The 26,642-nt window shown below is 41.8% G+C and overlaps 2 long non-coding RNA genes and 1 gene segment (V, D, J or C); 1 reads left to right on the forward strand and 2 right to left on the reverse strand.

Moving 5' to 3' along the window:
* Positions 1-3,157: 3,157 nt before the first annotated feature.
* LOC144986874 (uncharacterized) lies at positions 3,158-4,355 on the reverse strand. The gene is made up of 2 exons (XR_013650752.1): positions 4,060-4,355; positions 3,158-3,960 (listed from the first exon to the last, which is right to left on the reverse strand). It is a non-coding gene; the product is annotated as an uncharacterized LOC144986874 (long non-coding RNA).
* A 3,973-nt stretch (positions 4,356-8,328) lies between these two features.
* Positions 8,329-9,293, reverse strand: LOC144986817 (Ig lambda chain C region-like; the record flags this gene model as incomplete). The annotated part of the segment is given in 2 exon segments: positions 8,329-8,819; positions 8,951-9,293. Coding segments are annotated over 2 exon segments (573 nt in total), but the record flags the coding sequence as incomplete, so codon positions are not given.
* Positions 9,294-10,674: 1,381 nt separating this feature from the next.
* LOC110013773 (uncharacterized) lies at positions 10,675-12,291 on the forward strand. The gene is made up of 3 exons (XR_013650575.1): positions 10,675-10,826; positions 11,795-11,938; positions 12,057-12,291. It is a non-coding gene; the product is annotated as an uncharacterized LOC110013773 (long non-coding RNA).
* Positions 12,292-26,642: the final 14,351 nt, after the last annotated feature.

Raw genomic sequence — 26,642 nt, forward strand, 5'->3', positions numbered from 1 at the left:
AGGGAGCTGCTCCCCTCCACATGGACTCTGCATGCTGCTGGGTACATACATAAAAAAACATGTTTATGCTGAGTATGCAGAATCCAAGTAGCTGCACATTATTAAAGAAAACTGTTGAGCTTTTCATTTAGTGTTTTGTATTGACATAACTTCCTGTTTGGGAGGAGCAACATGTCTGTCAGTGTTGTTCATCTACTGGACAATGTCCACCTCTTTCCTGGGGGGTATTCCAGAAAGCAGGTTATGCTAGCTCTCCCGATAAGTTTGAGGCTAAGGAAGTTGATAACCTCAGCTTTTGGTTCCAGAAATGGAGGTATGTTTCAGGGTATGTCAAGTTGCCATAGCAACTCATGCTGTGAACATAACCTGGTCCGGAGCAGGTTTAGTTGAAGCTTAGTTTGTTTATAGAGAGGTGAAGCAGCATGGCGTGTCCATTTGAAGATGATTTAGTGGAGGAAGAAGCTCAGATAATACTTTTTCCACAGTGAGATGGTGATAAGACCACATATGGATGTTGGAAACAGAAACTTTTTTACTTTGATCTAACTTAATTATTTGTTTCAGTTCAGATAAATCTTTTTTTTTGTAAGTCAGTTTAAAAATTACACGTAGTTTTCAGACAGTTATTTTACTTTCATTCAAATTAATTCAATTAAGTAGGTGTAACTTTGGTGCCGCTGTTAGATCGGCACCGCAAGGGATTGTTGGATATCATCCTCTTTGCCTGTCTGGACAGATTTGGGTTTAAGTGTGGGTTTTTGACCAAACGTGTTTAGTTGTTTAGCTGTTTTACTGTGTTTTACCGTGTTTTGCCGAGTTATTTTGTCCCACTGTGCTTATGTCTCTGCACCCTGAGTGAGAGTAAAGGATAGGATGATGAGTTTATATAGCACCCCTACCGTCGTATATTGTAATGACAACGAAATAAGTTTTTTAAATTAATTTATGCACGCCGCGCATTTTTCTCCCGTCCTTTTTATTTTTTTAAAAAATAAGTATATCTGCCGTCTCATACTTAGACAAATGAGATATAAATATAAATATATTTAATAAAGATGGAAAAAATATTAATTGAATTGGAGTAATATGACATTTAGTTAGATAAATACGTAAATTTGAGTTGTATAAAAAGTGAGTTTTATAGACGTAAGAAATTAGGTTGAATAAATTTAACTCAAATACTTGTTACGAATAGAAGTAATTCATTTAAGTTGGCAAAATTGGATAAGTTATTTATTTATATATATATATATATATATATATATATATATATATATATATATATATATATATATATGCATCACAAGGAAAATGGAAATAAGATCAGAAACTCGTGCGTTTACTTTGTCTGTTCTTCTACTACAAGCAGAAACTCTTTCTTTTGATGATGCAGCTGTGTTAATTTTTGATGGCCGTATAATCTTCTTTCGCCGTCATTAAAATCTCAGACTCCATCTCACTGAAGTATAGCGCTTTCTTTTTTTTCACCACGCGTTTCCATGGTGACTCCAGAAATCTGCGATCCATTGAGACGGCCTTTATGTACCTGCTATGCATGTGCACTAACCCAGGGTTACCAAGTCGAGCGTAATTACGCCAACTCATATCCGGTCTTTTGGAACCGACAGAGTAAGCAAGTTCAGGCGGATTTCAGCCAGAGTTCAGGCTTAAAGTCAGGCTAGTTTAAACATGCTTCCTGGAATACCCCACAGGTTATGTTCAGAGCATGAGTTGCCATGGCAACTTGACACACCCTGAAACATACCTCCATTTCTGGAACTGAAAGCTGAGGTTATCAACTTCTTTAGCCTCAAACGTAGCTAGCATAACCTCCTTTCTGGAAAACCCCCCTGTATGGAAGCAATTCTGTAGCATTAATAAAGAAGCAAAGTCAAAACCAGAAATGCTTTTTCATTTTCAAAATGAAGCTGCATTTTTTTGATTCAATATTAAAATGAAAAAGCAATCCACCTAAATGCTTTTTCATTTCCTTCCTCAAAACAGCTTTTTCTGTCACTTAATTAAAATGATAATGAAAATGGTATTTGACATTTCATTTTTAAGACGTTCTCTGGTGAATGTGTAGCATAATTCATTTAGAAATGTCTAATTTGACATTTAAAATGGATTAATAGAAATGCTTTTTAATTCTCAAAATGAAGCTGCATTTTTTGACTCAAAATTAAAAAGAAAAAGCAATCCACCGAAATGCTTTTTCATTTCCTTCCTCAAAACAGCTTTTTCTGTCACTTAATTAAAATGATAATGAAAATGGTATTTGACATTTCATTTTCAATAAGGTCCATGGTAAATGTGTAGCATAATTCATTTAGAAATGTCTAATTTGACAATTAAAATGGATTAGAAGAAATACTTTTTAATTTTCAAAATTTAACTGCATAAAATGACTCAAAATAAAAAGAAAAAGCAATATTTCAAAATGCTTTTTCATTTTATACTTAAAACTGCTCATTCTGTGTCATAATTAAAACGAAAATGCAAAGAGGGGATTGCATTTGCATTTTCAAATCCACCCTGGGAAACTTGTCTCAATATTCATTTAGAAAAAGCATTAGCAGAGGGGAGGCGGGGCGATGACGTCACTGCTCTCTCTGTGTGTCCGGCTGCTGACAGACGCACACACACGCGCACCAGGAGCAGACTGTGTTAGCGGCAGAGAAGAGGGTTTTGTGATGGTTGTGAACTTCTGATGAGTTTCCACAGCTTCTCAGGACTACATAGCAGCATGTCCGCCTTCTGCGGTCCTCCTCCTGACGCACCACGGACAAGCTTTGTTCTTCGGACCGCCAGCTGCCTTCGCACAGCGGAGCGCGAAGCTCCCGATGATCGCTGAAGGCGGAAATGCTGCTGCGATCTGAGAAACCATCATATGAATTTGTGTTTCCACATGATGGTTTCTCAGATTGCTTCACGCTGAATTTGCTGTTTGATTTATTAAGATCCAGAAATCCAGGTTTGAGCAGTCCAGGTCCAGCGGTTTGTGAACAGGACCCGGTTTGAGGTGATCTTTACGACGGAGTTTTAGGGCCACGGGGAGGAAAAAAAATTCTGGCCAACATGACGAGATTAAAGTCGTCATGTCGACTTTAATCTCGTCATGACGAGAAAAAACTCGACACAAAGTTTCGAGAAAAAACTCGTCCTGTCGAGATAAAAGTCGATATAAAGTTTCGAGATTAAAGTCGCAATGTTGCGCGCGAGCAGTGAAGCTGAGTCTTTCAGGAGTATTCAGTGTTATGGCTGTTAGTGAGCTAGTGGCTTTGTATTTAAGAGTTTACGACAGAGTTTTATGGCCACCAAAAAAAAGAAATTTTATTAGGAGATATAAACTCGTAAATTTACGGGGAAAAAAGTCATAGATTAACAAGGAGAAAACCCCGAAGTTGTCTGTTTATCGGAGCATCGCTTGAAGATGAACTATGTGGAGCCTTTTGTGAAGCTTTATTTCCGGATTATAGGTTTAAAACAGAGATTCTGAGTCTTTTGGCGACTCAAAATCAGATTATTTTCCGTGTAGCAGTCTTTCCGGGGTTCGGTGTCGGTAAAGCGGAGTTTCATATGTAAAATAAAGAGCTCAGAGACACGTTTGGATGTAGTGGACCGCTGCAGCCTTTATTCTCCCTTTCATTCACATAACCTGAAGTTCATCTGTCACATTACGTCATGAACCTGTCATCCGATCACCAATGCGGAAGTAAACAGTGTTACATACGCCCCCTCCTGCAGAAGAAGCGACCCGTTTGATCATTAAAAAACAAAGATGAATGAAAATAGTCTGTTATATTAGCATTACAACGTTGAAAAAGGCAAAAAGTGCTTCTCCTCCTCAGACGGAAGCATCACACAAACATAGAGATCTTGTCTTTGGTGGAGGAAGAAAGGATTCAAGCAAACAGCTGCAGGGACACCCGATGACGGCTTCATCGGGCTGCAGTGATCCTGCAAACCAACCATCAATAAATAAAACTTTAATAACTTGTAAATCAAACAAATGAGCTTCCAAACATTTGGAACGTTATCAATAAACATTCAGCTCACCTGTTCAACAAAGTTTAGTCGGTCTGCTCTGCTGCTGCGCGGCGTTCACCTGCTGCTCTGCGTGCTGCTCACTTCCACAATAATCTCGTAAATTTATGAGTTTTTTTGCTCGCGCGCAACATTGCGACTTTAATCTCGAAACTTTATTTCGACTTTAATCTCGACAAGACGAGTTTTTTCTCGAAACTTTGTGTCGAGTTTTTTCTCGTCATGACGAGATTAAAGTCGACATGACGACTTTAATCTCGCCACGTTGGCCAGAATTTTTTTTTCCTCACCGTGGCCCTAAAACTCCGTCGTAGATCTTAATGTGAAAAATGCAGCAAAATGTTCCCTTTGCCCCCGCGAATCAGAAGCTGTGGATCGTAACCCAACTTCAGCGTCGTCTGACCGCACGGATTTAAAAACATATGATCGAGCAGAGCAGGCCCTTAAATATAATCATGACAGTAATAAAAGCACATTATGAAGATAGTCTCCTGACGCTTCGCGCTGAGTGAGTGTTTTTGGTCCAACCAGCAACGTTTAGCATGGAGAAATCTGCTGTCTGTTGATGGGGCTCCAGCTGTCATCAAACAGTAAATTTAGCGCGAAGCTGCAAATAAATGTGTAAATATGTGGGAATTACATCAGTCTTTATTTTTCTCTGGACACCACTGAAAACACAAATTCATATGATGGTTTCTCAGATTGTAGCAGCATTTCCGCCTTCAGCGATCATCGGGAGCTTCGCGCTCCGCTGTGCGAAGGCAGCTGGCGGTCCGATGAACAAAGCTTGTCCGCGGTGCGTCAGGAGGAGGACCGCAGAAGGCGGACATGTTGCTATGTAGTCCTGAGAAGCTGTGGAAACTCATCAGAAGTTCACAACCAACTCAAAGCCGTCTTCTACTCTGCCGCTAACACAGTCTGCTCGAATGGCAGGCCATTTTAACATTAAAAAGCTAGACTGGATGTGTGTTGCAGATATCTTTATTTGAGTTTTGCCTTGTCAAAAAGAACATTTCAGATATCCGCAACTACATTCTTCCTATCCGTAATTTAGTCAGAAATATGTTGCTGATATCTACAATGTTCGTTCCGGATAGTCAAACTTAGCTTTTTAATGTTAAAATGGCCTGCCATAGTACTCGTGGTGTGTCTGTGTCTGTCAGTGGCCGGACACACGGACAAAGCAGTGACGTCATAGCCCCGCCTCCCCTCTGCTAATGCTCACTGAGAAAGAATTTTGCTACAAATTTCGCAGGGTGGATGTGAAAATGCAAATGCAATCCCCTCTTTGCATTTTCGTTTTTATTGTGAAGAATACGCGGTTTTAAGTATAAAATGAAAAAGCATTTTGAAATATTGCTTTTTAATTTTGAGTCATTATATGCAGTTACATTTCTGTTAATCCATTTTAATTGTCATTTTAATTGTCAAATTAGACATTTCTACAAAAGATTGCTACACATTTACCATGGACCTTATTGAAAATGAAATGTCAAATACCATTTTCATTATCATTTTAATTAAGTGACAGAAAAAGCTGTTTTGAGGAAGGAAATGAAAAAGCATTTCGGTGGATTGCTTTTTCTTTTTAATTTTGAGTCAAAAAATGCAGCTTCATTTTGAAAATTAAAAAGCATTTCTATTAATTCATTTTAAATGTCAAATTAGACATTTCTAAATGAATTATGCTACACATTTACCAGAGAACGTCTTGAAAATGAAATGTCAAATACCATTTTCATTTTAATTTTAATTAAGTGAGAGAAAAAGCTGTGTTGAGGAAGGAAATGAAAAAGCATTTTGGTGGATTGCTTTTTCATTATATTTTTGAGTCAAAAAATGCAGCTTCATTAAAAAAATGAAAAAGCATTTCTGGTTTTGACTTTGCTTTTTATTTATGCTACAGAATTGCTTCTATACCTTTGGAGTCTTTAAAAAGAAAACATAAACTGATGTAGTTAAGTGTGAACAAATTTCTATATCTTAGATTTGAAATCAGCATATAAGTCAATTCTACTTGTATAGTTAATAAAGTAACATAACTTATTTACTTTGTTTTTGTATCTGGATGTATGCAGGCTATGAATTTCTTGGGGGCTGGGGGGTCCAGTGTGTCACCCAGGGCGCCAAACTGACCAGAACAGCCTCTGAAAATAAGTTTTGAGAACCAAAAAGACAAAACTCAAAGAACTAAACTTAACTTGCAATCACTTGAAATAAAAATAACATAAAAAATAATCATTTACATTATTTATATATCAGTAACTGGAGATATATCCATGCATAAAGGAGTTAATATTTCATCAAACTCCTTTTCTTAGGTTAGTAAATGTTAAAAGTGTATTTTCTTCTTTGTTGTCAAACAGTTTCCTTCCTAAATGTCATTCTTCTAAATCTGTAAAGGGTTTGTGTCTCTAAATGTTTCCAGTTGCTGTTTTCCAACATGTTAGAAAACTGTGGTTAGACAAATAACAGGCCTGGAATGTTGAATGTGTTTGTTCCAACCCAGTCAAAGTCACGTGATCCTGAGAAGGCTCGTAGAAAATGAATAGAAAAATGAAAGGTATCCGCCTCACAGTTTAGGGGGCGTTTTTGTAAAACTCTCACGCATTTCCATGTGGACAAATGTAGCTACTACACATTTTAGGAGGAGACTGGGTTGGTTTGTTCTCACACTGATGTTCAAACTGGAGTTTTTTCTATTTCCAGTGTGAAAATAAGGAGAAGCAGAGAAACAGTTCAGTTCAGTGGATCTGAAGGCTGCAGAGCAGCAGATGTTCTCTAAAGGCTGACTAAGCATTGACAGCTATGTGGACTTTTCTGGAGGTTTAGCAGGTGGACAAAAGGACAGAAGATGGTGAGCAGTCCATCAAGGAATCATCTGGAAAAAACAGATTGTCAGAACTTTGCCAGATCCACAGTCTTCTTTGTTTTGTGTGTTTCTCTGAGCAGCTGCTAATCACTGCATTGAAAGCAGACTGAAAGCTCAGCTTTTTCAGACTCACTGATTTCTGAGTTTCTGTGTCTGCAGAAGCTGTCACTCTGGTTTCTGCATTCAGGAAACTCAGAAAGAGATCATTTATTCTCCACACATTTGGACAAAGGAACAAAGGAAATAGAACAGGTTCATGATTTCAGGATTTCATTTCATTTCCATGAGTTTCTTTTAGAACTACAGTCATGATTTAATGTCTGGATTCATTGTGTGTGGGGTCATGGGGTCAATGTGTCAATAGAGGGGGGGGGGGGGGGGGGGGGCAATGGTGTGGGTTTGTTTTTAACTGTAAATCACTTTGATCTGAGTGGCATAAAAATCCCTTTTTGTTTTACAAATAAAGTTTGATTTGATTTGATTGTGTTTTCATTTGGTCTCATGAATATTGTTCTCTGATGTTTTCAATGTCCTCATTAGGACAAATAATAAGACGTTTGACTGAAACTTTTTGTTTCAGGAACTTCACATGTTGTAAAAAACAAAACAGTCTTTTTTGTTTGAATAAAAGAATTGTATGTGAAATTCTAATTCTGTACTTTTACCTGATGTTAACCCTTGTTAACTGAGCAGAAAATGTCCACACCAAATAACAAACAGATTTTACCGTAAACAAACACAAAAATTGTCTCACTGCTCTCATTGACGCAAACTTAAGCTTAGAAACCCAAACTACTATTTAAAATATTGTGTTTGCTGCTCTGTTCACTTCTGTTTACAATTTATTATTGGATTTACTCAAACAACGACGGCGCCCTCTAGTGGTGAACTTCAGAACAACGCCTCAGTCCTCTCTTAAGAACAGCATTAATAATGTTAAGTTTCAAACAACTTTAGTTGTCTATTTTTAGATTTTCAGGATTTTTTGTTTTTATCCACTCCATCTTCCCCTCTTTACCCTCTCTCCTCTACCCATGATTAGAGACAATGGAAGTGATGATTCATTGTAATTCTATATTTAATGAAACCAATGTCTAAAACAGAAACAGGAGAATATTTGTCATAATCAGAAACACAAAAATGATGTTTGTGTATTTCTTTTGTGTTTGTTTTCAATTGTGTAGCCAGAGTTCATGGTGTGAAGGCTGCAGAGCACAAACACACACATCTGCAGGCAGTTTGATTGTCTGTTAGCAGCATTTCCTGTAATCCAAACCACTGAGAGCAGATTCATATCTGCTGATGTTCACTCATCAACCTCCCTCCTCTCTGCTCTCTGTCTTTATTCTGCTGCATGGAAACTTTTGATTTGTTGATGTTCTTGAAAGAATCACAAACTTACAGTTAAATGTCTTCAAACAAGAAAATTGTCTTTGAGTTTATTGAGAATATTGTTGCAAATAAAATGTAAGAATATGGATCAATGTGTATAAACAGAAAATGTAAATGAAAAAGCAGAAAACTGCAAAGTTCCATCTCTACAACACAGCTGACATAGTTTGATGAAGGATCTACAGCAAGTCATGAAGAACATTTGAGAACTGTGATCAAAGTGATGAATGAGATGAAAGGAGGAGATTTGATGGAGAGAAAAGACGAGCAGAAAACAGTCATTCAGCATGTCTGGAGTTTGTGGATGCTCCCTTGTTTCTGAGGATCATCAGCAGAGAGAGTCCACAGCAGTACACCAGACTCTTCACTATCAGCACTGAGTACAGCAGGCAGAGCAGCTTCACCCTGCACTCAGACTGGAAGGACAGCTCCACCAGGTCCAGAGGAGGAACAGAGGCTGTTCCCTCTGCTGGAATTCTGGAAGATGCTGGATGGGATGTTGGAGCTGCTGGATGGGATGTTGGAGCTGCTGTGGAACCTGCAGCTGGAAGTGCAGGAACCTCTGAAACAGAGAAAGAGTCAGAAAGAGTCAGCATGAAGCTGAATCTCTGTTGAACACAGTCACCAAGCCTTCATTACCTTGTTGTGTTTGGGCCTCCACTGTGCCCCCCTCATGTTTGACGGAGCAGATGTATTTATAGGAGCTGTCCTCTTGCTGATGGAGCAGCAGGATGGAGGCGCTGCGTCCCGACTCTCTGAGATCCAGCTGCTCTTCAGAGGTCAGGTCCTCCAGTGGTCCGTTGTTCTTCTGTCTTTTCCAGGAGAACTGGACCACAGGAGGAAACATGGCTGAGGCCAGACACAGCAGGGAGCTGCTCCCCTCCACATGGACTCTGGATGCTGCTGGGTACACGCTCACCACGGGCTTCACTACGGACTCATCTGAAGTTTGACAGCAGCAACAAGCAGCACAGACACACACTCACACAGTCAACAGCAGCTTCCAGAAGTGCATTCAGTCTGATCCTGGAAACTCCATGAACTCTGATCACTAAACTCCTCATCAATGCAGCACAAAGTTCACTTCACTCACTGGATTCAGCTTCACATCAAACCGTCATCAGGAGACACGACGGCTGCAAATCATTTCTACACTCAGACTAACTCATTTGGAAGAAAAACATCTTTAGAAATTTGTAAATTAAACATTATGTGATTAAAATATGGGTAACGCTTTATAATAGGTGTCCTTAATAAACTATAACGCTTTATAATAGGTGTCCTTAATAAACTATTTATAAGACATTAACAAGCACTTTTAATGTTGTAGTAAGCTGCTTATAAAGACAACTATTACCAGTTGTAAATGTCTTACAACTGACTTACAAGTTCAAATAAGCTGCTTATGAACACATTAAAAGACTCATTAATAAACTATTTATAAGACATTAACAAGCACTAGTAATTTTGTATTAAGCTGCTTATAAACACATTTATTAATCCTTCATAAAATGCCTTTCTTGATAATAACAGTGTTGTAATTAACAGTTTATTAAGTGTTTTGCAGCCCCCCAATCTAAAGTGTGATCAAATAGGGGTTCATATTCACAAGCCATTTATAAACTGCTTGTATGGGATTAATAAATATATTAACAGGTCCCATGTTAAGTGGACTTACATTTTCTTAAGGCCAGCTGCTATGACTTAACCTCAAGACTACACCACCTGGATGAATGAGAACCTTTACTGACAGTTTGAGTGTTTTGCAGCCTCCTAAAGTGTGGGCTATGTTTTGCCACAAACAAAAGCAAAGTACAGAATATGAGAAACGCCCTTTATAACATTAACCAAAGCAACAAAAAAAATCACGTATTTGTATTGATATTATTAAAGAGATTCATGTCCCTCCTCCAGCCTCATCCTTTCATGCATTCCTCTTTTGTGTAATTTGCAACTTAATTATTAAATATATTTTCACAAATTCTGTTCGGTTAAAAGTGTGCGTGTGTCCGCGCGCAGACAGACGGCCTGAAGCGCGCTCTTGGTAAGAGGCGGGGCGGGGCGTTGCACACCCCCAACAACAGGTTAGATGACAGAGGCCATTAGGCGTCTCTACCTGGTGCTTCAGTACATAAGACTCCAACAGCCGCACAACCTAACGTAGTCCACCAATATATATTCATGAGATATTGATGCCAGCACTGATCCCGCGGGGGGGGGGGGGGGGGGGGGGGGGGGGGCGTCCGCTGCGGGCGGGAGCGGACGCCCCCCCCCCCCCCCCCCCCCCCCCCCCCAGCACAATTCAAACCGCCCAATCCCGCGAGATTTGGGTTGGGACCCGGCGGGACCCGATCCCAATGCAGCTCTCTAGTCTGCTGCTCGCTATAGTTATCCACTTTGTCTGTCCCACAAGTCCGAAGCCGCATGAACACCCGTTCTGGAGCTGGAAGGGCGAAGTCGCCCGAGCTGAAGAAAAGCATGAAGAGGAAGCAAACAGACGAAGCACGTCTCCCTGGTAAGCTACAAACAAATATGTCAAGTCCTGGCTTCTCTGAAGACCTAAAATAGCTGAATCGTGTTTTAATTATATTTTGTCAAATAACTCCAAATGGATCAGTCCATTAATATTTATTTTGTTTATGACGGTTATGCCACTTTCAGACAGACGTATTTTCCCATTGGAGCGTTTAAACCAGTGGCGATTTCTTTAAGACTGCAAAGGAAGCTCGGCTTCCCATATAATGTCACATAATTAATGGTAAAATATGTACTATTGTATTAACATTTCACTAACCCTAACCCTCCCATGCGGATTTTTCAAGTTCAGTCGAAATAAAAACTGCCGCAACCTATGTCTTCGATATTTGCTCGGCGAAATTGCTTGATTTTCATCATACATTGAACACAATTATACACCACATTCCTTGTTTCAGTTTTTGCGGAGTTTAATTTTAATTTAAGATCGTTCCAATCGCATTTCAGCTGCCCAGAGACATTCACTATCCGTTCTAAAGGTCCTGTGATGTCGGTCTTTTACTTCTTTCAACCAATCAGATTTTGAGATGGTGTCAGCACGCACTTCTAGCAGGCTAAGACAACGTCACGGTATTCGGACCTTTTGATTGGACATAAGTTTCAGGAAGTCACACGCAGCTTTGTCCAGTTTGACACAGAGCTGCGGAGCACTTTCTGATCTGTCCTAGTTAAAAACAGAGCTGACTGTAATGTACGCCATGGAGGATTTTTTAGGAAAATCTCCCACTTATCTTGACTTCCTTCATCAGAAAAATCTGAGTGAGATCGTGAAGCAGTCATACAGATTTGTGTGTTTGGCGCTGACCATCCCTTAAAAATTGTACCATAAGAATGTTACTTAATATTTGCAAAACATAAAATGTATTCTTCAAAATGTTGTTTTAATGTTTCTACCAATCCCAAATAGTCTTTTAAATGATAAACTTTTATTTTTTTTCCCCCTAACAGATCTGGCTGAAGTGTCACCTACTGCCCAGCTTGTTACAAAACAACAGCAACAAGCCATCAAAAAGCTGACAGAAAAAATTCAGAGGCAGGAGGAGCTCATCAAAGAGCTGTCAGCAGAAAAAGATTTTCTGAAAGAACAGCTAGGTATGTGCAAGCAACACCACATACTACAAGTAGTGTTGTTGCCTTTCCTTAATAAAAGTAGTAGCTTAAAAATTACACTGTGCTTTTGGGTTGCAACAATTATATTTTTGTTCTGCAGCTAAACATCCTCCACAAGCCTCCACAAATGACATAATGCTGCATGGGAAACAACAAAAAACTTCCCAAGTTCAGTCAAGTTCATCTGCAAGTTCATCGAGCAGTTATTCAGACTCGAGTGACTCTTCATGCAGCGATTCTTCATGTGACTCTTCCTCTGAGTCTTCATCTTCAGATGAAGAGAAGAAGAAGAAGAAGAAGAATGGAAAGAAGAAGAAAGGAACACCAAAAAAGAAGAAAAAAAGAGGCAAGTGTTATGGTGAGCGGTAGGACCCCAAAGCAGAATCTGACTCCGAGGGCAGTTAAACAGTTTTTATTCCTCACAGGACAAGGAACAGAATTGGACAGGCAGCAGAATCAGGGAGCTAAACTGGAAAACCACAGATATGTAGAGCAATGGAAAAGTGATAATCCGGCATGGAGAAGCAACAGGCTCAGGCATTTAAAGACCTTGATGAGATGAGGATCAGGTGTGCCATGTAGGGAGGCAGCAGGGAAAAAGTCAGCCACGCCCACCTGGTCACACTGATCACAACAGTGCCCCCCCCTCAAGGGACGCCACCCGGCGGCCGACCAGGCCTGTCGGGATGACGGGCATAGAAGTCATCAAAGAGAGCAGGGGACAGGATAAAGGAGCGGGGAACCCAGGAACGCTCCTCCGGGCCATAACCCTCCCAGTCCACGAGATACTGCAGACCGCGACCCCGTCGCCGGACATCCAGAAGGCAGCGAACAGGAAACGCCGGATGATCATCCACGACCAGGGCGGGAGGAGGGGGCTCGGCCGGAGGGCTGAGAACACTGCAGGAGACAGGCTTCAGGAGAGACACATGGAAGGAAGGGTGGATGTGCATTGAGGCAGGCAACTTAAGACGGACCACCGAGGGGTTGATGACCCGGTCGATCTCAAAAGGGCCAATGAACCTCGGAGACAACTTCCTGGACTCGCACTGCAGGGGAATGTCTCGTGTGGAAAGCCAAACCTTCTGACCCGGTTTGTAGTCCGGGGCTGGGACCCTGCGGCGGTCCGCCAGAGCACGGTTCCGAGAGGCAGTGCGGGAGAGGGCTGCCCGGGTCTCGTGCCAAACACGACGGGCCCTGCGGAGATGGTCCTGGACAGAAGGGACGGCCACGGCTCTTTCCTGAGAGGGGAAGAGGGGAGGCTGATAGCCATTGGACGCCATGAATGGAGAGAGACCTGTTGCGGAGGAGACCAAGGAATTGTGTGAATACTCAATCCAGGGAAGATGAGTTGACCACGAAGCAGGATGAGTAGCTGCCACACAGCGCAAAGCCGCCTCCAGGTCCTGGTTAGCCCGCTCAGTCTGGCCATTGGTTTGGGGGTGGTATCCAGAGGACAGGCTAGCCGTGGCCCCAATGGCCCGACAGAAAGCGTTCCACACCCTGGAGGTGAACTGGGGGCCTCGGTCTGACACAATGTCCTGGGGCAGACCATGCAAACGGAATACATGCTGGACCAGGAGGTTGGCTGTCTCGAGGGCAGAAGGGAGCTTGGGAAGTGGCACAAAATGGACGGACTTTGAAAAACGGTCGACGATTGTCAAGACTGCTGTGTTACCTTCAGAAGGTGGAAGGCCAGTGATGAAATCCACAGCTATGTGGGACCAGGGTCGATGAGGAACTGGGAGTGGTCGCAGAAGACCTGCTGGTGCTCGGTGAGAAGCCTTACCACGAGCACAGACAGAGCAAGCCTGGACAAACTCCCGTGTGTCCGCAGATATGGAGGGCCACCAGAACCGCTGTTTAAGCAACGTCAAAGTCCGGTGTATTCCAGGATGGCAAGCCACCTTGGAGTTGTGGCCCCACTGCAGCACAGAGGAACGAGCAGATGGGGGAACAAACAGAAGACCTGTGGGACATTCAGGTGGAGAGGGAAGGTCCTTCAGAGCTCTCTCAACCTCACGCTCCACCTCCCAGATGGCAGCACCGACAACGCAGGAGTGAGGTAGGATTGTGTCCTGAGTAGTATCACAGGAGGCTGGCAGCTCGAATTGCCTGGACAGGGCATCAGGCTTTAGGTTGCGGGACCCTGGGCGGTAAGTGAGGGTGAAATTGAAGCGTCCCAGAAAAAGGGACCACCGAGCTTGACGGGGATTCAGTCTGCGGGCAGAACGGAGGTACGACAAGTTCTTATGATCTGTCCATACCAGGAAAGGTTGAGATGTTCCTTCCAGCCAGTGGCGCCATTCCTTCAAGGCCAGCACAACTGCCAACAGCTCACGATTCCCCACGTCATAATTCCTCTCCGCAGGAGACAGCTGTCGGGAGAAGAAAGCGCAGGGGTGCATCTTCCGATCTGAGGATGAACGCTGAGAGAGCACCGCCCCAACTCCAGATTCTGAGGCGTCCACTTCCACCATGAACTGAGCTGTAGGATCAGGATGAGACAGTACAGGAGCAGAACAAAAAAGATTTTTCAACTTAATAAAGGCTGCCTCAGCTCCTGAGGACCAGGAGAAGGGTTCTCGTACAGAGGTCAGCTTGGTCAAGGGAGAAGCCACAGAGCTGTAGTTTCTGATGAACCTCCGATAAAAGTTGGCAAACCCCAAAAACCTTTGGAGTTGCTTCCTGGTTGTGGGTGTAGGCCACCCTTCTACAGCTTTGATCTTGGCAGGATCTGGCTTGAGTTGGCCCTTCTCAATCACAAACCCAAGAAAACTGACACTGGAGGCATGAAAGTCACATTTCTCACCTTTAGCATAGAGCCTGTTTGCTAACAGCCTCTGTAACACAAGCCTGACATGTTGAACGTGCTCATCAAGAGTCCGTGAAAAAATCAGAATATCATCAAGATAAACAAACACAAATCTATTCAACATGTCACGCAGAACGTCATTGATGAGACATTGAAAAACAGCTGGAGCATTAGTCAGTCCAAACGGCATCACTAAATACTCAAAATGTCCCAGAGGAGTATTGAAGGCCGTCTTCCACTCATCACCCTCCTTTATTCTCACTAAATGGTAAGCGTTTCGGAGGTCGAGCTTGGTGAAGATGGTTGCAGTCTGGAGGGAGCTGAAAGCAGAGTCCATGAGTGGGAGAGGATACTTGTTTTTGACTGTTATATTGTTTAGACCTGTGTAATCAATACATGGGCGAAGGGACCCATCCTTCTTATCAACAAAGAAAAATCCCGCTCCAACAGGGGAAGAGGATGGACGGATGAGTCCAGCAGCCAAACTCTCAGTTATATATGTCTCCATCGCGTCCCTCTCAGGCTTGGAGAGGTTGTACAGTTTACTGGAGGGTAGAGAAGCACCAGGTAACAACTCAATCTCACAGTCATAGGGTCGATGAGGGGGCAGAGAGGAAGCACGGTCCTTAGAAAAAACTTCCCTGAGGTCATGATAATCCGATGGTACACAAGAAAGGTCAATAAGTTTAGGAGGCTCAGGAGAGGTGGAAACAGGTGGTACAGCAGCATGTAAACAGTGAGAGTGGCAAAAAAGACTCCAATTAACTATGGATTGAGAAGACCAGTCTATGTGTGGATTATGGAGTGAAAGCCAGGGCAGACCCAACACCAGCAGAGAGGATGGAGATGAAATGATGTTAAAACTAATCAGTTCTCTGTGGTTGCCAGAAACCAGCAGGGACACAGGACGTGTTCGGTGAGTGACACAGGATAACAGTCTACCATCCAGAGCAAACACTTTTTTAGGGTTTGGTAGAAGTTCAGTGGGGATGTTGGATTGGGACACAAACTGAGAGTCAATAAAATTGTCATCTGCACCGGAATCCATTAAAGCCTGGATCTGTAATGTTGTGGTGTCATATGAGATCGTACCTTGAAGATGGATGCGTCTGGAGGAGGGATCCACAGGGGTTCGGCTCACCAGTGCCCCTCCTGAGCCTGATGAGCCCGGTCTTTTGGCCGTACGGGGCAGTTGGGCCGGAAATGGCCAGACTTGCCGCAGTAGAGGCAGAGCCGCTGGTAGATGCGGCGCTGACGTTCCTCAGGTGTGAGAGTCATCCTGCCGAGCTGCATAGGCTCCTCGCTGCAGCGCGGCGTGCTCTGTTCCTGGGGAGGCGTGGTCGCGGAGTCCCGCTGAGTTGCAGGTGGAGGGAACACCGGCAGATGAAGGGGCGTGACCGGCAAGGAGCTGGCGGGACGAGAGGGTCGAGCTGCTCTTTCCCTGCGTCTCTCCCGAAGGCGGTTATCCAGCCTTATGGAGAGGGAAATTAACTCCTCTAGGTTGGAAGTTTCGTCACGAGCAGCTAGTTCGTCTTTGATCTCCTCTCTAAGACCCCGGTAAAATATTCCGGTGAGGGCCTTTTCATCCCAGCCACACTCCGCAGCGGAGATGCGGAAGTCAATGGAGTACTCCGAAACTGAAGCGGGACCTTGGCGTAAGGAGAGCAGGCGATTTCCAGTCTCTTTTTCCTGGAGAGGATGATCAAAAACTTTGAGCATTTCAGCCGTGAATAAAGCCAAAGAGTCGCAGTGGGGAGAATTACTGCCGGCTAATGCAACAGCCCAGGCAGAGGCTTTGCCTGACAGTAAACTCATGATGAACGCCACTTTGGATCTTTCAGAGGAATAAGTGAGAGGTTGCTGATCGAACACGAGTCTACAGTGATGGATAAATGATTTGCATAGACCTATCTCTCCGGAGTACCTGCTGGGAGTGGGGATGAAGGGCTCACGGGGAGATGATGCAAGAACATGAGGAGCAAGTGACGGGGCTGGATCCGATACTGCGGCTTGAACTGGATCCGGGGATCTTCCTGAGGTGAGTTGAGACGAGACCTCCTCCAGGCGACCGCCGAGACGATTTATTCCGGTGGAAAGATGTTGAAGGGTGTTCATGATTTCCTGGAGAGCTTGATCATGCCGTCCAACAAGGGCCCCTTGGGACGAAAGGGCATGTTTAACCTCTTCAAACGCTGCGGGGTCCATAGTTTGGCCGGATTATTCTGTTATGGTGAGCGGTAGGACCCCAAAGCAGAATCTGACTCCGAGGGCAGTTAAACAGTTTTTATTCCTCACAGGACAAGGAACAGAATTGGACAGGCAGCAGAATCAGGGAGCTAAACTGGAAAACCACAGATATGTAGAGCAATGGAAAAGTGATAATCCGGCATGGAGAAGCAACAGGCTCAGGCATTTAAAGACCTTGATGAGATGAGGATCAGGTGTGCCATGTAGGGAGGCAGCAGGGAAAAAGTCAGCCACGCCCACCTGGTCACACTGATCACAACAGCAAGAGTGGAAAGAAGAAACAAATTAAAGCCCGCAAACATGTCAGAAGAGGTAACTTCAAATTTTCAATTTTCTTGAGAAATAATTGCTCTGGTGTGTCCCCTTACAGACAGGTAATAACATAGACAGAAACCCAAATGTGACAGGTATAGACAGTTAACATGTAAAAATGATGAGATGTGTATTCCATTAAAGGGTAACACAACAGGACAGTTAGAGACTCCACTCCCAGCCCGGATTTAAAAAATGGGGAAAAAAAGTGGCGGGGCGAGGCTTGGTTACACTCACACTGCCTCTTCAGTATGGGGAGTGATACTGACCTCAGCAATGCCCAACAGTGGGGCTGCTTGCACAGCTGAGGGTTTGCAGAACCATGTCGGAGTGATAAAATGAAGCTAACATCATAGCAAAGAATCCTGAGTGAATGTTCATTCCAAATCCCATCACCAGGACAGAGTTTGCTGGATTAAATGACAATTACACTTAACAACTGTTGTCTAACTTCCACGTCCGACCGTTACACAATCTAAGATGGGCAGGGCTTTTATATGCTGGAGATGTAAAGTATGACACGAAACCTCTGAAATGACATGGGACCTAGACATAAATAGACCAATCGTAAAATTCAACTTTAGTACCTTGTTTTAACCTCTAGTGGGCAGCACACAGACAGTTTTAGACCATAAAATCAGGAACATATATGTTTGACAATTAATATATGTCATGCAAACATGCAGAGTACACAATTTCAAAACATTGCTTGACCATCCTTTCTATGTTTCAGCACGTGTCCCAGATGAGGTGGTGGAGCGTTACAGAAAGGTCCTCAAGGCCTTTAACAAAGGACAAACATTAACTGCAGCATTCATAAAAGTGGGAGTAGATCGGAACACCGTTGTGTGCAGTGCTGCGGTGGCAGAACTTGCCATTGCAGCCCCACAGAAGTACTCCGAGCTGAAACAGTTTCACAATCCCAAAAAGAAACTTAGCAACTTTACAAAAGCTTGCATCGACACAATTGATGCAAATTCACAAATTGAAGACACAATCGACACTTTCAAAAAAAGTGGACAGTTACTGCCCCTTGGGAAGGGCAGATATTGATTTTTTTTTTTTTTTTAAAGTTTGTTGAAAGTTTAAAATGTTATCCACAATGTTGTTGTGATGTGTTAGAGTTGTTATATGTTTGTGGCTTTGGTTAATGTTATAAAGGGCATTTCTCATATTCTGTACTTTGCTTTTGTTTGTGGCAAAACATAGCCCACACTTTAGGAGGCTGCAAAACACTCAAACTGTCAGTAAAGGTTCTCATTCATCCAGGTGGTGTAGTCTTGAGGTTAAGTCATAGCAGCTGGCCTTAAGAAAATGTAAGTCCACTTAACATGGGACCTGTTAATATATTTATTAATCCCATACAAGCAGTTTATAAATGGCTTGTGAATATGAACCCCTATTTGATCACACTTTAGATTGGGGGGCTGCAAAACACTTAATAAACTGTTAATTACAACACTGTTATTATCAAGTAAGGCATTTTATGAAGGATTAATGAATGTGTTTATAAGCAGCTTAATACAAAATTACTAGTGCTTGTTAATGTCTTATGAATAGTTTATCAAGGACATTTACAACTGCTTATAAATGCGTTTATAAGCAGCTTAATACAACATTTCTAGTGCTTGTTAATGTCTTATAAATAATTAATTATGAGTCTTTTAATGTGTTCATAAGCAGCTTATTTGAACTTGTAAGACATTTACAACTGGTAATAAATGTGTTTATAAGCAGCTTACTACAACATTAAAAGTGCTTGTTAATGTCTTATAAATAGTTTATTAAGGACACCTATTATAAAGCGTTACCGAAATGATACACAACAGCAATATAAACATCAGTTATACATTCATACAGTAACTAATCATACTTAGGATAATTAGACATTAATAAATATTGCTTGAAAGGGAGTTCAAGGAAGCGAATTTATATAATCCCACCCCGTTAGGATCCCACCCATACTATAACCATTTTATTACATGATTTATCAATATCCGGTTCCTGGTTTTTATCAGACAGAATTAAAAATCATAAGATATCGATAAAGCACATGACAAAGATGAATTACTTAAGTATTACGTCAAAAATAACTATTTTAGAAATCAACATGGCAAATGCAGATCAGTCATCTGAAATATATGCAGATTATGTTACTTATAAAAGCCATTCATATGAATAAAACATAATACTATATCAGTAAAATAGACAACACCGTTTTAGGAATTTTTATAGCAAAATTTCATCAAGTATCAAAAGATAAAAACATGTGCAAAATTATGCTACATTAGGAAAGATTTTTGAATCAATTTATCAATTTTTGGAGAAAGTGAAGTTATATCATTAAAAGTCAATCAATTTAACAATTTTCAATAAGTGATAATTCATTTGTTTTACTTTTTTTAATTTTTTTTTTGTATTTTTATTTTATTTTTTTATAATAAAGTAATGCTGTAGGGGAAAAGTAAAAAGGGTCCATAACTGTCGATTGTCCAAGGTTGGCATTTCTTCTTCTACTGAATAACAGCTGATCTTCTGGGTTTGAACAGAGTTAGATAGATAGATAGATAGATAGATAGATAGATAGATAGATAGATAGATAGATAGATAGATAGATAGATAGATAGATAGATAGATAGATAGATAGATAGATAGATAGATAGATAGATAGATAGATAGATAGATAGATAGATAGATAGATAGAGTACTTTATTAATCCCGAGGGAACTTGCATAACCATCCGATGCTGCTCAAATACACAAACATTCAATAGAAATTTAAAGTAGTTGAGTAATAAATAGTCATAAATTCATAAAATAGTCACCCCACTAAAAACAGAATAAAATGGATAAAAATATAAGAGCAGTAAAAACAAAATAGAAGAAGTAAAAGCAAAACCATAAAAGTGGTAAAAAGTAGATGCCCGTTTAGTGACTCCTCCTCATGCCCCCTCCCCTCCCAGCAGCATTGAACAGTTTAATTGCACTCGGTGCAAAGGACTTCCTGAGTCTTTCTGTGGAGCATGGCAGAGAGCGAAGGCGGTCGCTGAATACGCTCCTCTGGTCACTAAAGAGTCCATGTAGGGGATGACCAGTGTTCTTCATGATGCTGTCCAGTTTGGACAGCATCCTCCGCTCTGCCACCACCTCCACTGTCTCCACGGTCCGGCCCACCACACAGCCTGCCCTCCTGACCAGACGATTCAGTTTTTTTATTGTCCTTTTTGTTCGCGCACCCCCCCCAACACACCACCGCATTGGACAGGGCACTTAAAACAATAGATTGATAAAACATCAAAAGGAGATCTGAGCAGACATTAAAAGAGGCAAGTCTTTTTACAAAGAACAACCTGCTCTGCCCCTTTCTATATATGGAGTCCATGTTTACCGACCAGTTCAGCTTCTTGTCCAGGAGGACTCCAAGATATTTGTAGTTATCCACTACCTCCACCTCTGCTCCACCAATGAGGATGGGCTGAACCTCAGCAGGTGTTCGTCGGAAGTCCAGCACCATCTCCTTTGTCTTGGATGTGTTCAGGTGGAGGCAGTTTCGTTGGCTCCAGTGCACAAAGTCCTCCACCAGCTGTCTGTACTCCCCCTCCTCACCCTCTTTGATACATGCCACAATTGCTGTGTCATCCGAGAACTTCTGAAGGTGGCAAGCATCAGAGTTATAGTGGAAGTCGGTGGTGTAGAGGGTAAAGAGGAGAGGTGATAGGACTGTGCCCTGTGGAGCCCCCGTGCTGCCAGTCAGCATGGAGGAACTGCAACTCCCCATTTTGACAAATTGTGGCCTGTTGGTCAGATAGTTCGTTATCCATGACACCAGATGGAAGTTCACACCAAGGGAGAGGAGCTTCTGCTAGAGAAGGAGGGGCTGGATTGTATTAAAAGCGCTGGAGAAGTCAAAAAAGAGCATTCTCACAGCACAGCCCCCTGTGTCCAGGTAGGAGAGGGCCCGATGTAGAAGATACAGGACGGCGTCCTCAACTCCTACTTTAGGTTGATAGGCGAACTGGAGAGGGTCCTCATCCCCCCGCACCTGGGGTCTCAGGCGCTGCAAGACCAGCCGCTCCAGCGTCTTCATGACATGAGATGTAAGGGCGACCGGCCTGTAGTCATTCAGCTCACTGGGGCGACTCTTCTTGGGCACAGGAACTATGCATGATGTTTTCCACAGTGATGGGACCCTCCCCAGCTGCAGGCTCAGATTATAAACCTGCTGTAGGGGTTCTCCCAGTTCTGCAGCACAGGCCTTAAGGAGCCGTGGACTCACTCGGTCTGGGCCAGCTGCCTTCCTGGGGTGGAGTCGTCTCAGTTCCCTGCTCACTTGATCCGCAGTGATGGAAAAGGGGTGATCATCGGGAGTTGGTGACTGAGATGGGGGCAAGGGGAGGGCAGCAGGAGGGGGAGCAGAAGCAAGATGGTTGGGGAGGACGGTGGGGCACTGCAGAACCGGGGAGCAGGCAACATGTGGAGTAGCCTGGGGGGAGCTGAACCGGTTGAAGAAAATATTGAGTTCATCTGCCCTCTCCTGACTCGCACTTGTCGCACCGCCCTCTTTTTTGCTGCATCCAGTCATGGTCTTCATGGTGTTCCAGACCTCACGCAGGTTGTTGTCCTTCAACTTCAATGCAGACATTAGATTCAGGTCCACATCCTTCTTCAGCTGATATCAGCGATGGTGAAAGTTGAGGTCAAGTTGTCTGCAGGTCAGAACTCTGCTGTTATTCAGGTTACGTCAGACATACAGAGAAAGTGATGAATCCACGTGTCATATTTCTTGAAATTATTTGGCTCTTTGGTTTATTACTCCATGTTATATTCCCTTTGCAAGCTTCCTCTCAGTAAACAGTCACTTACAGCATTTGGATTGAAGACTTCTGTCTCTAATATGGGTTCTGGATGATGGATTCTTCTTTAATGTAGTTGGATTTACAGTAGAAGATACATCCATGCCTGTTTTGCACATGTGTCTGTGTGTGTGGTTCTACAACAGAATAAAGAAAACAAATAATACAATTAAAATAAACCAAATTCAATAACCAAACCCAAAATAATAATATTCATGAGTCAATAATTTAGCAACAGGATGTCTTCATAATAACCACTTAGCCTGTTGGATCTGCATTTGGAAACATTCCACAAACCTCTTATAGCATTATTATACCCAGAATATTATACACAGAAAACTTATGATATTAACTGTAGGAACTAATTAAATCCAATATTCTAGAACTTCTAACCAAAACTAGCTTAACTTGTTAAGTGAGCAGAAAATGTCCACACCAAAAAACAAACAGATTTTACTCTAAACAAACACATAAATGGTCTCACTGCTCTCATGGACGCACACTTAAGCTTAGAAACCCAAACTGCTCTTTAAAATATTGTGTTTGCTGCTCTGTTTACTTCTGTTTACAATTTATATTTGGATTTACTCAAACAACGACGGCGCCCTCTAGTGGTGAACGTCAGAACAATGCCTCAGTCCTCTCTCAAGAACAGCATTAATAATGTTAAGTTTCAAGCAACTTTAGTTGTTTATTCTTAGATTTTCTTTCTTCTGGTTCATGATTTTTTGTTTTTTATCCTCTCCATCTTCCCCTCTTTACCTTCTCTCCTCTACCCATGATTAGAGACAATGGAAGTGATGATTCATTTAAAGCTCTGAATTCAGAATCCTCATGAAGAAATAAAATATGAATACACATATTTTGGGATTTGTGATTCTATATTTACTGAAACCAATGTCTAAAACAGAAACAGGAGAATATTTTTCATAATTAGAAACACAAAAATGATGTTTGTGTATTTCTTTTGTGTTTGTTTTCAATTGTGTAGCCAGAGTTCAGGGTGTGAAGGCTGCAGAGCACAAACACACACATCTGCAGGCAGTTTGATTGTCTGTCAGCAGCATTTCCTGTAATCCAAACCACTGAGAGCAGATTCATATCTGCTGCTGTTCACTCATCAACCTCCCTCCTCTCTGCTCTCTGTCTTTATTCTGCTGCATGGAAACTTTTGATTAGTTGATGTTCCTGAAAGAATCACAAACTTACAGTTAAATGTCTGAAAACAAGAAAATTGTCTTTGAGTTTATTGAGAATATTGTTGCAAATAAAATGTAAGAATATGGATCAATGAGTAGAAACAGAAAATGTAAATGAAAAAGCAGAAGACTGCAAAGTTCCATCTCTACAACACAGCTGACACAGTTTGATGAAGGATCTACAGCAAGTCATGAAGAACATTTGAGAACTGTGATCAAAGTGATGAATGAGATGAAAGGAGGAGATTTGATGGAGAGAAAAGACGAGCAGAAAACAGTCATTCAGCATGTCTGGAGTTGGTGGATGCTCCCTTGTTTCTGAGGATCATCAGCAGAGAGAGTCCACAGCAGTACACCAGACTCTTCACTATCAGCACTGAGTACAGCAGGCAGAGCAGCTTCACCCTGCACTCAGACTGGAAGGACAGCTTCACCAGGTCCAGAGGAGGAACAGAGGCTGTTCCCTCTGCTAGAATGCTGGAAGATGCTGGATGGGATGTTGGAGCTGCTGGATGGGATGTTGGAGCTGCTGTGGAACCTGCAGATGGAAGTGCAGGAACCTCTGAAACAGAGAAAGAGTCAGAAAGAGTCAGCATGAAGCTGAATCTCTGTTGAACACAGTCACCAAGCCTTCATCACCTTGTTGTGTTTGGGCCTCCACTGTGCCCCCCTCATGTTTGACGGAGCAGATGTATTCATAGGAGCTGTCCTCTTGCTGATGAACCAGCAGGATGGAGGCGCTGTGTCCCGACTCTCTGAGATCCAGCTGCTCTTCAGAGGTCAGGTCCTCCAGTGGTCCGTTGTTCTTCTGTCTTTTCCAGGAGAACTGGACCACAGGAGGAAACATGGCTGAGGCCAGACACAGCAGGGAGCTGCTCCCCTCCACATGGACTCTGGATGCTGCTGGGTACACGCTCACCACGGGCTTCACTACGGACTCATCTGAAGTTTGACAGCAGCAACAAGCAGCACAGACACACACTCACACAGTCAACAGCAGCTTCCAGAAGTGCATTCAGTCTGATCCTGGAAACTCCATGAACTCTGATCACTAAACTCCTCATCAATGCAGCACAAAGTTCACTTCACTCACTGGATTCAGCTTCACATCAAACCGTCATCAGGAGACACGACGGCTGCAAATCATTTCTACACTCAGACTAACTCATTTGGAAGAAAAAGATCTTTAGAAATTTAGAAATTAAACATTAAGTCTGTTCTTAAAAATATGAAAAATGACCAATTAAATTCAACACCTTTATTTTAATTCATCAAAAGATTTTTTTTGTCATTCTATGATAACATTTTTATAGTTATCAACATTTAAACCATTAAAATTTTTGTTATCCAGTAGTCATTTTTTTATAAAAAACAAATGATCATTTGTTAGTTTGTAGGTCTAAAAAATGTATTTTGACTGTAAACCTTTTTAGAATTATGACAATATTTAAGAAAGAAAAACATGTCAACTTAGTCAAATAAAGCCTTTAATCTTAAATCAATGACTTTTTTTGATTTTTTTTTAGACTTTAAGAGAGAAATAACATGTTTTGATAAAGAATTGATCTGAAAATTTTTGTATTTTAATGATAATTAAACTCAAAGGTAAATTATGCAAAGTGTTATCATTTTGATTTAATTTGAACAAATTTAAAATCAGGATCAATTTAAACAGCTGTTTTTGTGAATCATTATTTACTTTAAAATGATAATTTTCTTCCGTTTTGTTTCCAAACTTCAGTTCAATTCAGTTGAAGCTCAGATCTGATCTTGTTCTCAGAAACCAGCAGATGTTCCAGAATCAGTGAGACCATCAAACTCTAAATATTTGGAACATCACTCAGATTTACAGAAATCAAGAATCAGTTTAGTTGTTCAGTGAGATTTCAACATGTTTGCAGAAATGATTCAGCTTTTCTTCTGGAACAATGGCTGCTTGATGAATTCTCTGCTAATGATGAACAAACTAACATGTGAAGCTGAAGCAGCAGAAACTGACTTGAAACACATTTTCTACAATCAAACAGCTGAAGGAGCAGAAATGGTTCTTCTTACCCGTTACAAACAGTCCAGTTCCAGGTCCAAAGATGTAATAGTAATAGCTCCCACACATTGAGAAAGTGTGTTACAAAAACCTGTGTGCTGTTAAAGTGTCATCTGAGTGAATCAGGATCATATTTCAGCTCCATGATGAGTTTCTCTAATGTTCAGATCAACATGACTGTCTCTGTCTGCAGTGGAGGAACTTGGTGAACTGCTGTGTGAAATGAGAGAAGAAAATGACAAATATTCCTGCAGTTATTAGATGAAAGATTCATGCAGAAAGTGACAGCATGAAAGAGGAAATGTAGAGTTGTGCACGTGTTCAGTTATCTTGAAGTCCATCAGTCTGTTTTCTTCTGCTCCTCCTGAAACCACAGGAACATGAGAGAGCAGCACAGTTCTGCTGGGAGTCCAAACACAGACACATTCAGCATTCAGAGCTCACTTCCACTCTCAGAGTTTCTGTCTCACTTCTGGTCTCTGCTGCTTTCATGCAGTCAAACAGAAGCAGAAAGATCTCTGCTCCTCTGAGAAAACCACACTTTGGGTTTCAATCCCATTCAGTCTGAACAGAACATTTCTCTGAACCAGAGCAGTTTGTGTTTCTGAAACTAGAGAAGCTGATTCAATGAAAACTGCAGATGGAGACCATGAAGAAGCTCAAATCCACATTCACATTCTGGAAGGATCAGTTCCTAAAAGTCCAGGACAGAGACTCTGGAACATTTAGAAAATGCTTCTTTCTGAAGCTCTGCTGTGTTGTAGGTTAGAGCTGAAATTCTACTTTCTAGTCAACGATCAAGTTGGCAAGTAAATTAAAAAAATCAACCAGACACATTTTTTACCGGCCAATTTATTTAACACAGAAAAACCTAAGAAGTTTACTTCATACAATGATAATACGTTGAATGATAACAGAAAAAAGTCAGAATAAAAATTGTTTATGCTTTTGACTTCTAAAGAATTTCAAAACTCAAAGTGAAACATGCAGAGAAAACAAGGATTGATTCACGCACTTTATCTTTGTAATGTTACAAAGACGCTGTTAATAAACAGTGGATTCAATTCTGTTACTTAGAACATAAAAGGTTTTATGAATGTCCTATTATTAAATTAGCTGTATTTATCCGTTTATCCGTCTTAAAGTCCAGTGTTTAAAATTATTGTCAGACTTTAAACTGCTCCTTGAAAACACATTAGTGACACACAGAACAGCTC

This window comes from Oryzias latipes, chromosome 17 (genome assembly GCF_053564925.1).
Source record: "Oryzias latipes strain Hd-rR chromosome 17, Olatipes_Hd-rR_3.1".
NCBI lineage: Eukaryota > Metazoa > Chordata > Actinopteri > Beloniformes > Adrianichthyidae > Oryzias > Oryzias latipes.